The 12,040-nt window shown below is 36.7% G+C and overlaps 1 protein-coding gene across 1 annotated transcript; it reads right to left on the reverse strand.

Annotated features, from left to right (window-relative positions):
* Window positions 1-1,850: 1,850 nt before the first annotated feature.
* On the reverse strand, window positions 1,851-11,657 carry NFE2L3 (NFE2 like bZIP transcription factor 3). The gene is made up of 3 exons (XM_081933382.1): window positions 11,182-11,657; window positions 5,764-5,922; window positions 1,851-3,293 (listed from the first exon to the last, which is right to left on the reverse strand). Exons 1-3 carry the CDS (start codon window positions 11,491-11,493, stop codon window positions 2,175-2,177), a joined length of 1,590 nt encoding a protein of 529 aa, XP_081789508.1. The 5' UTR covers window positions 11,494-11,657; the 3' UTR covers window positions 1,851-2,174.
* Between the last annotated feature and the right edge of the window lie 383 nt (window positions 11,658-12,040).

The following is a 12,040-nucleotide window of genomic DNA, read 5'->3' on the forward strand; positions in this document are numbered from 1 at the left end:
CAACTGTAAATATGTATAAATTGTACACAATCCATACAAATGCTCAATTTTCTATAAAAAGTAATTCTGTGCTATTTCTTGTAGCTTATTCAGTATATAAATAGATGTTCTTGCATTTCAGTGCATACAAGTCAGTGTTCATGGAATAATATGGGTAGAATTGTAATGCTAGTACTTCAGGAACTTTCCCATTGTAAAATACAGTGATGCTAATGTATGGAAATATAAGACATATTTGTAGGGAGCGCACTTTGTGATGATAACATTTCCAAATAAGTAGCACATGTAGATGTATTTGAGCTACAGCAGCAATTGAGATTCCATCACTGAGTAATGCAATCATAAAGCATCATAACATGAGGACTATTTGCTGGGGAGACCTTATGGTGCTTCATAGTACAGATGGGTGAAGAAGAAACATGGGAAAGGCATGGAAGTTGCAAATGACAATCATATGACTGGATCATTAACCATAAGTACATGCCAGTTGTCAAGTGCCCAAATTTTGATAACATAAGCACGATATATTGTAATGATTATGTGAAGATTGGTCATAGGTCACTTTTCAGTGCTGCTGTAACAACAAATTGTAAGTTGAGGACTATCAGTGGTTCCCAATTTGGTGCCCATGCATAAATTTGATTTTTAATGGGGGCAACTCAAAAATGAGCTATTAACTGAATTTTTGAAAGCCCGTCAAATGTTATATATTTCTGATGAAACAGCAGTGTTTCATTTATCTATTCTCTTTGTAAAAAAAAGTACATTTCCTAGGGCCTGATCTGAAAAGGATATCACAGCTGGGGGTGGGATGGAGGGGAGAGCAACTGCCAGCCAATCAGATGTGTTCTCACTAAGGATCATCATGGGGCTGGCAGAGTCAGTCTCTTTTTTTCCTGTGGGCTTTGCTGCTTGGTAACCACCAGGGAGAGCTGCTCTGTGGGGAGACAGAGTGGATGGCTGCTGGGTCTGAAGCCCAGCAGTAAGGATAGAGAACCATGACCAAATTTTAATAAAAAATAGTTAGATTTAGTTATTTTTAGTCTGTTTTCTCAGGCCATGTTTTACAAGACTTTTTCTCTCAGAGCAATCTGGGGCTGGGCCACTCATGCATAAGCTTTACCCGGCCTGTGTGATTTCACCTCATTTCCTCATTAACCTGCAGGTTCAAAGCGAGTGGGCAGGCAGGGGGGTCATAAGTTAAAACTCTTCTTTCGTTCATGACAATCTTATTCATAAATTTAAGCTAAGGTTTTTTAGATTTGCCTCTTTCTGTGCCACCTTTTAATATCACTGAACGTGGACACTTGAGAGTGAAGCTGACTAATTTGGGGCCTAATATAAAATCTCCAGCAACATCAAGCACAAGGATCTCACTAACTTAAGTAGACTAAAGCTACAATCATACATTTTCCTGGGAGTAAACCTCTTGAGTAGGCATGCATAGGATTACATTGTAAATATCATATTGAGGTGAGCTCAAATTGTATTTTGAATTTTTTAAGTTCCTCAGTACTTCTGCTGTCTTTCGTTCTTTTATTTTTCTTTCATGGATGCCATGTTCTTTGGAACCTTCTTTAAACTAAATGGCATTACAGGCTTCCTCCATGTGAGTAGGAGTTCATTTTTTTTAAATAGTAAGAATTATATGTCGGGTAGGTCATCAGGATTTTAGAGATGCTTAGGTGGGGCATAGAGAAAAAATGTTGGGAACCACTGATCTACACCCTGGAAATGGATAATACACCCTAAATTTCAAAAGTTGTCTATTACCAACCCTTGCAAAAGTGAGACTTAATAACTGTCTAAGTGGAGCATGGAAATTAAGGCAAATGTCAGAAAGAGTGGGAGGTTAGCCCATATACCTCAGCCCCACATGCCATTAGCTAATGAATGCCTGTATGGTTACTCTTGGGAACATCCATTGTCCCAATGTACGTGAAAAGCAATGATGCTTATCTGTAACTAGTGAAATTGCAGATGATAGGATTTCTGTGGACATACACATTACCATCAAAATCCATATATGAGCTGAATAAACTGCAGAACAAATATAAAAATATGTTAAAGTTGCTTAGCTTGAAATACAGTAAAATTAGACAAGGGATACAATTCACTTTGTTTTCTTCTGGCTTCTTGCAAATGCAATCCTTAAACACCATTATTAAAAACTTTTAAATGTTTGGGGGTTCCTGGTTGATATTTTTTTTAAAAGGTAAAATTAAGATAGCGTTTCCACAACACTGAAGGGCACATTGGCTTGAATTAATTATTCCTTGGTCATCTCTCAAGTTACTGAAAAAGTTCCAGCAAAGATTCAGTTTTTGTTTTATATTGCAAATTGACCTTTTGTATTGTGCCTTCTGTTTCTCAAGCTTTTCCATCTGTATCTGAAGGTGATACACTTCATCTTTCAGGTTCATAATTGCATCTAGTTTACGTTTACGGCAGTTTTGAGCAGCAACTTTATTTTTTCCTCTTCGTCTTATATCACGAATGAGTGACAGTTGGTTATCAGTTAGGTAGTATTTTGATATCAGGCTATTAAAAGACTCTACAGGCAACGTCACTATATCATTAATAGAGAATGGAATTCTCAGAGCTTTTGCCCGGTATTCATCATTTAGATTTGTATTACTTTCATTTTCAGTTGTTTTGGATTCTTCTGGCCATCTGAAATAATCCTCTGATACAGGGAATGTCAGCTGTTGTAAATCCTGATTGTATGTATGATCATGGAATATATCTACTAGTGATTTTGTCCCATGGTCATAATTGCTTTGATATTTTGCATGGCAATATTGTAGGCAACTATTTCCTAGAACTCCTGAGTCATCTGATGTGCCAAAGTTGGCATCCTTGTTACAAGAAAATACAAGAGATGCCTTACTGTAATTTAAGTCTAAAGAAAGTCCAGAATCTGAATCTCGTTCTTCAAAACAACAGGATTCTGCAAGGTCAAAATTTCCATCCATGGTTAATGGTGCGAAATGTGTTTTCTCATATCCATTTTCATTCAGGCTGAAAAAGAAATCTTGGTGTGTAAGACTTGTGCAACAATGATCATTTGCAAATAATTCTAACATGTTGGTCTTGTTCGTTGGAGATATATTTAAGCCAGGTAAAATCTCCACTCTCTCTAAAGTCGTCTCCACATCTTTTACATTAGCGTGGTCTGATCCCATCACTGTGGCATCGTGAAGGCTCACATCTTGGCTAATAGCTTGGGCTAAATCTATAGGGTTCTGATGAAAATTTGTCAAATTTACATCTCCACTGTTGCTCGCTTGTTCCTGAAAAGGTGGAAAAGTTTGTTAAAGGTAAATCATATAAGTCATTTCATATTACCAGGCTGAACATAGATTCAAAGGTGTTCTAGAACAGACAATTACAGTTATTTCCAAAGGAATCCTATTACCACGTCTTTGCTACAGGACTACAATGAACGTAATACCAACAGTCAAAATTGCATTTTTAAAAATTAGCTTGATGAAAAAGACATGCCATCTTTTATACCTGTCATGCTGAAATTGGCAGTATTGGGAACTTCATTAGGACCAGTACTCGGCATACCAACTCTTCAACACTGGCTTCTTTAGCAAAAACTGCTATTTGATCAATTTATAATTTAAAAATACTAGAGGAAGTGAGAAAGTTGGTTGTCATGAATTCTGAGTAAAGGATTTAAAGCAATATGTGTCACCATGTCTACATTCCTCTGGTTAAAAACATTGGCAAATAGATGGGTTGACCGTGACTTAATAGGTGCAATTCAGGATTTGAATTTCACTTCTGAAACCCCTCATCAAGTAGGATTCCATTTGTTGGATTGTCTCTCTTCATTCTCCAATTATATCTCACTTAAGGAGGTGGGATCAAGCATTGCCATCTAATCGGTCCAAAAAGTACCCTTACAGCACCTCCTATTTATGGAATAGCCCTCTCCTTGACATTCAGATGGTCCTAACCTTACTGGATCAGGCTCTTCATTGAACTTTGGATTTAGGTAATGGGTAATCCTATTTAGCACAGTGGATGTTTATTTACATTTACTTTGTTTTTTAATATTGTTGAATGTTAGCAGCCCAGACTTGTGTCAGTTACATTAAGTCACTACGTCATTCAACAATTCATGATCCCCTTGGACCATAGCACACCAGAACCCCCTTTCTTCCACTGTCTCCTGAGTTTGTCCAAATTCATGTTCATTGTGTTGATGATACTAAGCATTTCATACTCTGCCATCCCTGTCTCCTTTTGGCTTCAATCTTTCCCAACATCAGGGTCTTTTCCAATGACTTATTTATTGGCCAAAATATTTGTGGTATTTGTCCTTCCAAAGAACAACTTTGATTTCCTTTAGGATTGATTGATTTCTTGTAGTCCAAAGATTCTCAAGAGTCTTCACAATTTGAAAACATTAATTCTTTGGCACTCAGTCTTATGGTCCAACTCTCAGTCATACATTACTACTGGGAAAAACCAAAGCTTTGACTATATGAATGACAATTGGCCATAAAATGTAATTAATAATGACCTTTGGGAAATGAACACAAACTATAAACCTCATATTATGCCTTTAGAATGGTATCATGAATAGGATATATTGATAATAATGGCAGCTACTTTTAATACAGAATTATCAAAGAGCAGCTAGATCTAGTATAACAAGAATTGCGAGACAACATTTTCTTCAAATGGCAAATTATAAACTTTGGAAACAGCTGCTTTCAACTAGCATATATATTGTCTCTGAGCTACTTTATAACATTAGGCCCTAATTTTCACACTTATTCCAAAATAATTTCAGAGGGATATTAACTGGAAAGTAACCTAAGGAGTAAAAAGTCAATAGTACTGTGATTCTGCAAAACGATACACACCAAAATTGGTACGTCTCCAAAGAATAAGTTACTTAAAAGCTGAAATCAATATATCAAAGAAACAAACTTGATTCACATATTATACAAAGCCATAGGCTTCTAATTTTTGGCTTAGCATGAAATAAAATCAGCGATTCGAATTTGTAAACTTGTCCATTGAAATATTACGTAAATGAATCCTGCAAATGCACAAGTTTATTAAATTCACTAGCAATAAGCATGTTAACTAATGATTGATAATACTTTATTCCTTTATTGTTTGTGTTTCCTTTATGACTATATATTTTTATTCTGTTAGGGAGTACTTTAAAAACAATTAGTTTAAAAGGCTGTATATAATTCAATAATCTCATTAGCAACCTAGAAAATATATCACATTTGTTAGCTACTACACAAATCTAAGCCACTGGACAAACTGGCTATTAAATGAATACACAGATCACTTTCAGAAGAGCAGGATGCAATCTAAAGCAATAGAATGGAGACAATTGTTGAGATCAGTTATCCAAGTGCATCCAAAGAATACAGATTACCAGCTGTCTACAAGGAATATAAATCCATTTCCCACCATCCAGTCAAAGCTGATGAAGCTTCTTGAATGAGTGAAAAAATTTAAGGAAAGAAAAAGTCCAGTTGCCTCCTGAAAAAGCACTCTGGACAATGGATAAATGTGCTTTCCTTACAAAATGCATAGTTTTTTAAAAGTTATAATAAAACATTTAAAAAGTTGGTTTAGGGAAATATTTTCAAATTCTTTAATGCCCTTTATCAATTATAATTTTTTATATTTTTCCTCCCAGAACCACGCTGTAGCATGTGAATGCAGTAATTGCTATGATAAATTGCAAGAAGCAGGAATAAGTTTGTTCCTTATTCTCACCAAGGAGATAGAAGTGAGATTCTCCCTCTCCTCCCAATCAGCTTGTTCATTCTTATCACACACTTGTATTTCTTCCTCTTGAGTTTCTGAGTGCTCATTTTCCTTTGGTAACAAGTAGCAGTATTCCAAATATTCCTGCCTTCCTTTTAAATCTAAAACCTATGAATGGAATAAAAGAAAATTATTAAAGATAATTTTCAGCACTGCAAATCTGATACCTGAAAATTAAAAGGTATAACATACAGTAGTTCAATAGTTCTACTGACCATCACCAACATTTTAGTTAGAAAATTAAAAGGTATTTATTTATTTATTTATTAGATTTCTAGACCGCCCCCTCTCCCCGGAGGGACTCAGGGCGGTATGCTTTATTTAATGATGTTTCTACAAAATGATCCTGATATCTCAGATATTTATGATGGATGATCTAAATTTTAAAAAGCCTTACTTTTGCCTGAGAGATTTTCACATATTTAGATCAGAACGTAACACTTTTCTCATGTTCTTTGCACTAATTAGATTTGTTGGCTATGGTGTGTATGATTCAATATATTTAATATAGCTCTTCTACAAGAGATCCATGGTGTGATACCCTACAGCTATTGTGGGCTTTTAAAACCCTAAAGAATCATAAATTGGGCCACAATAAGAGAACGTTTTTTTCTAGGTACGCAAGTTCTGATTTGCTTGTGACGTTTTTATTAGGGATATGTATCAAAGTTCTTTTAGCTGCAGCTACCAAATCATGGAATGCAATTGTAGAGCTTCAAATGAATAATGACAAAATTTGGTTCTGTTCTGCAGGAGAAATAAAACTTATTTTTATATCGTTTGGATTTCCTATGGCTTTTTAATGTACTGTTATTATATATGAGTTTTTAACATATGTTTACCTTGGAATTGAAAGGGGAACGGCAGGAATATTTAAAATTAATCATTAAAAATAATAAAATTACATGTATGGTGTTTGATAAGAATCTATGATAGAACAGAGAATGTTAGAAGTTGTCTCAAATAAGCAATGTAGACCTATCCTTTTTTAAGCACTCCAGTTTATATTCTCATGAAAAATTGGTATTAACTAGATTGAAAAATTACATATCTTTAAAAATTACTCATCTCTTGCATCACTTGAAAGATTGCTGTAGATTAATTGTGGAGAAACATGTTTTACAGCTTTACTATAGAAGCAAACTGAGCCAAGTAAATACTTGTTCAAATATCATTACATAGGTAAAAAAAGCATTTTAAACCAAAAACAGTGTGCAATTTACATAAAAGCTTTATAATTGAAAATCTACATTAATTCTTTCATACTGAAAACTTTCTTGGAAAGTTCCTATAATATACAATTTTTGAAGAGTTTATAAATTGGATATCCTTTAAGTATTATACTTGAAGTAGAGTATATGTCAAGAAGATGTTTAATTAAATAGGATGGGACAGTACAATGTAAAAGCAGTATATCTTAGGGATTTTCTGTATGGTCTATTTTCTTGGTAAGAATTACAATAGCTTGCCTAATGTATAATTTCACTATAATTCAGAACAGAACATAAATGATAAATCTATATTACTGCTGGAAATGGTTTTAGATTTATAGGGCAACAATAGAAACAAAAAAATAAACATTCAAAGCTCATGTAGAATGGTCAAATATTTGAACAAAATTGGAATTACTATACATTTAATTATAAAAAGGTTACAACAGGTACCAACATAGAGATATAAGGACACTTCATTTTACACTCATAGATTGCTGAAATTACACTGAAAATACATTTTATTTTCAAACTACTAAACTCAGCCTGAATATTTTAAAGATTACTTCTGGAAATCTCAGTAAACAAACCAGGCCTGTTTCTGCTGGAAAGCTTTATATTTGTTATATTTTAATATAAAAACATTACTAAGTTTTTTTCAGGATTATGGTTAATATGAAGACCTGACATGCCTTGCAGCTATATTTAAATATTAGCTGAATACCCATGCTCTAATAAGAAACTAAGTGATTGAGCTTGATTAATTGACACAGCTTGAAAATTAATAAGTAGTTACAATCAGCCTCTTCTCTCCCTCAGCCTTGCCCCATAGAAGCCTCCCCTATCCTCTCCCTCAGGCTTGCCCCACAGAAACGTCTCCAATCCTATCTCTCTTCTCCTCAGGCTTGCTCCACAGAAACTTCTCCTATTCTATCCCCCTTCTCTCCCTCAGGCTTGCCTCACAGAAGCCTCCCCTATCCTATTCCCCTTCTCTCCCTCAGGCTCCTCTCCAAACTCCCAGCCAGCAGGCCAGATGAGTCACGTGCTAGCCACGCCCACGTCCAAATGGCAGTTTTCAGGTTGGGAAGGAAAGGAGTAGAATGTCAAGCTCCTTAGCATCAAAGCATTTTAATAATAATACAAGAAATTCTAATGATCTGATGATCATTTCAAAAACTTTCTAAGTGAGCACTTAGAAGCCAAGAGGAACACACGTGCTACATTTCAAGTTTGTAGGCTTTATGATTTTGGAGATTTTGTAATGCGGTGTGAGTGGTTTTTGCTTTTATATAGATATAATAGTCCTGATCTGCAAACATTCTGAATTCTTTATCAATAAATTAAATAGAACTAAATAAAAAGGGCAAATAACAGATTTTGTGTTTATTGACTCAAACTTCTGATCTTGATAATTTCACCTCAGGATTGAAATAAGTTGACATTGCAGCCTTTTTATCTACTCTCTCCTACTGTAGGTCTAGACAAAACCAAAGCTTATATTCACCCACCCAGAATCGTTCATATTGCCATCACATAGACTTTATTAGTAAGTTTTTTAATATAAATCTTTCAGACCTACAAGCTACCTGTTCAATCTTAGCAACTATGCAGCTTTTTTAAAAGCCCATTTTAATATTCTACTCTAGGCAGCCTTAATAGTAGATTTCACAAAATCCTGTTTAACAAGAGAAATTGTCTCTGTGGCCAGAATGAATATCAAACTTAAGTGTACTGTTCCTTTAATGAAATCTTACATCATAATATATCTACGAATTAAAAATCAAGTTTTTAATTAGTTTTTTATATCTTTCTCGCCATAATCCTGGTATTAGATACAGAAGCACCAAGTTCTTAGTGGCACCTACTACTCTAAGAAGATTTAAGATGTCTTAGTCTTGGAACAATATCACATTCTTTCATCTTAATTCTACTTTTATCTAATTTGTTTTATTCTATTTTGTTTACTGTTTATATTTGTAAATTTTAAGTGCCAGGTCTATATAGAGATTTTATTGGAGGCCTCTTGTATATGTTTTGCGTTGTTAAAGCTACTTCACTGGTCATTGACCATAGATAAATACAATATCAAAATAGCATGGAAGGTAGGAGGTTATTTCTTCGGGGGGGGGGGGGGGGGGAGAATGCAACAGCAAAGAGACTGACCATTTCCCATGTTACTTGTTTACTTGGAAAAAATAAGCATCTGTAAGAATGTGCCCCTTACTTGAAAACGTATCCTTGATATGCAGTATTCTGGCATCTATTGGTTTATAGTGTAGATTAGCAAAACCACAATTTAAAAAGTGGTCCATATGCTACACAAATTTTTATTTCTAAATATCAGTCTCTCAATCCCAAACATGATTTCATTATTCATTCCGTATAGTATCTTTCCATTGGAAATACATTTTTTAAATGTGGTAGAATTTGTTTTTGCAAACTCATAAAACATTTGATTGTAAAATAGGTAAAACCTGGATTCGTGTTTTCTCTCAGGCAAAAGAAATGCAGGGAAAAGGAATTAAAGATGTAGTAGAATAAATTTTCCTTTCACAGCAGGTTTCAGCACAAGAGACAGTTGAATGTAACATCCACAGCCACACCCAACCATTTGGCATCATTCTGATACATTTCAGGCAAATAATAAGTTGCCACACCACAAACACTACTTTATCACAAGCACATTATAAATTAAGGAATTCCTTCAAGACCTGAATGCAGCCCAAATACATGGCAGTGAAGGAGGAACAGCTTCTGAACATGTGCAGGCTAGCCTTAACAAATAAAGGAGTAGGGTAAGTTACTTCATCTCCAAGCCTTCAAGACAGGATAAATTTTCAAATCTCATAATCAACAGGTTGCTTGTCATTGTCAAGTTGCCAGGAGGTAACAGGAAACCTGAAAGTTGGGGAAGGCTGGACTAGGAAAAGCAAGTAGAATTGCCTCCCACACTTCTTGAAAAAAGAAAATGAACTACAGCATATTACAGTGAGCTACTCAGGAATTCTTATACTATCTTTTGTTCCATTGTTTAATACCGAAGTATTAAATTATATCTAGTCAATGTATATCCATCCTGATAAAGTCTGGAGATCATCATTTCAAGGAATACAACCTTCAAGATGAACTGCATCCAACTTGAGCAAGAACACACTAGTCTGGCCCAAAGAAATAGTTAAATATTTCTGACCACTTCCTGTTACTGCCACTGAACTGATTTCTGTCTTTTCATTTATTTTCTAAGATACATGTCTCCTTTTTCCACTTGCTTTGGAGCAACGCACACACTCATTTAATGGAAACCCAAATATTAGTCCGAAGAGTAGGACAGCATTGTTATAAAATGAATATATAAATAATTATCCTGAACTTGGATTGTTCTTATCTGACACTGATCTTTCTACTTTCAATTACTGGAAATCGCTATCCCTTTAAATTTGATCAGTTTGAACTATTTTCCCTGAATATGTAAAATGAAGAAAAAGAAAGAAAAGCTTATCTCCTGTAATCATATGCTATCTATTGGCTTACCCTGTTCTACATTAAAATTATTCACATTTAATACAGTTTTCTTAATAAAAAACCAATGGGAAAGTAAGCATGCAAGTATTTGCAGTCCAAAGTTCTAAATAATCCTTCAGTTGGGACTCCTGGCAGAAAAATGTTTCTTGGGAGACAGGTAATTTCTCCGAAACAGAGCAGGATAACCATGTCCTTTGCTAGTCTTCCGGGTGCTCCGATAGTTGGGTGTGGGGCAAAAGTCTAGGGTTATCTTAACAAAGAGGAGTAGGAAACCCTCTCCATGACCTGCAGGCTGGTTTTTATTCCATTTCCATCACGTGAAAATATCATTGTCTTAATGTTTTAAAATAATCAGCTAGTAAAACCTGGTAAATCAGATCTTATTAAGCGCGGTGCTTTTCAAGCTTTTAATACCCCAGTGATTAGCACTGATGATGTTACCTAGTTTGGGTAATGAAACGTCTGCAAGGAAACAAACCCAGAGAGCACCAAGGACCCCCCTCATTTCAACTCTGAGCTACAAATATTCTCCTTTATTGGTTTAATACCTCCGTTGCGCTCCATTTCTCTAATTTTTCTCTACTCAAGTGGGCGCGGTGGTTTGGCTAGAAGCGCTCATCCGCCCTTGATTTACCTTCGGATTGAAGTCTCGCTTTTTCTCTCCAGGGTCAGGCGAGGCGACTCCCGCCTGCAGGGTCTCTTGGGGTGGCTGCAGCCACGGTCTTTGCCTCTCGGCTGCCAAGAAGAGCTCGCGTGCTTCCCGACAGTGCCTACTCCCACGGTCTGTCGCGTCTGAAGTGGGGGACGCCGGAGCCTTATTCTCCTGCGCAAGCCAAGGAACCACTCGCGTGGCGGAAAAGCTTAGAGTCCCCGGCTCTTGCACATCGCGGAGCCTGAGGCATTCCCCCAGCAGCTTCGAGTCTTCCTCGTGAGAGAAGAACGGCATCCCCGAAGGAAGCTTTCCCCGGAATGCCACAAGGGCGAGGCTAATCAGGAGGGTGTCTTGCAGCCAATCTTCCTCTCAAGTGTGGCGCCAGCCCCCGCTAGGGGTTTTCATCCCGCACGTGGGGCGTGCGTGCGTGCGAAAGCTGTCCGAGGGAAAAAGCAGGTCGGAGCGCGGCCGTCAGAGCTGTCGCGTCCTCCCCTTCTGCCTTTTCTTGCCTATCTCTACTTCTGTGCACATGTATCGTGGCCGCCGCGGAGATCTTTCGTGGGGCGGAGGAGTGTCCGGGAGGCAGGAGCTCCCAACTAGTTCTTCGTTGCGGCTTCGCCATGGCCATCCTCAACCTGAAGTTTTTTTCGCCATTACAATTAGACGGGAAGGGGAAGCAAGAAGGCGACGGTCGAAAACCATTGCACAAAGGACTTGCGGCAGACGTTGGTGGAATAGAAAGGCTTATCAGGCTTGCCAACTTGTTCCCCTTCAGACGTGTGTTAGATCTCCTTGTTTCCCCACAATTCCCACTAACTGAAAGGATTTTTCTCCTAGAAGA

Source organism: Natrix helvetica, assembly GCF_964273705.1.
Source record: "Natrix helvetica genome assembly, chromosome: Z".
NCBI lineage: Eukaryota > Metazoa > Chordata > Lepidosauria > Squamata > Natricidae > Natrix > Natrix helvetica.

Coding starts and splice junctions, on each gene's coding strand:
- NFE2L3 (XM_081933382.1), bottom strand. CDS start 11,493: ATGCCGTTCTTCTCTCACGAGGAAGACTCGAAGCTGCTGGGGGAATGC. Junction 5,923..11,181: donor AGCGAGACTTCAATCCGAAG/GTAAATCAAGGG, acceptor TTCCATTCATAG/GTTTTAGATTTAAAAGGAAG. Junction 3,294..5,763: donor ATCTCACTTCTATCTCCTTG/GTGAGAATAAGG, acceptor CCACCTTTTCAG/GAACAAGCGAGCAACAGTGG.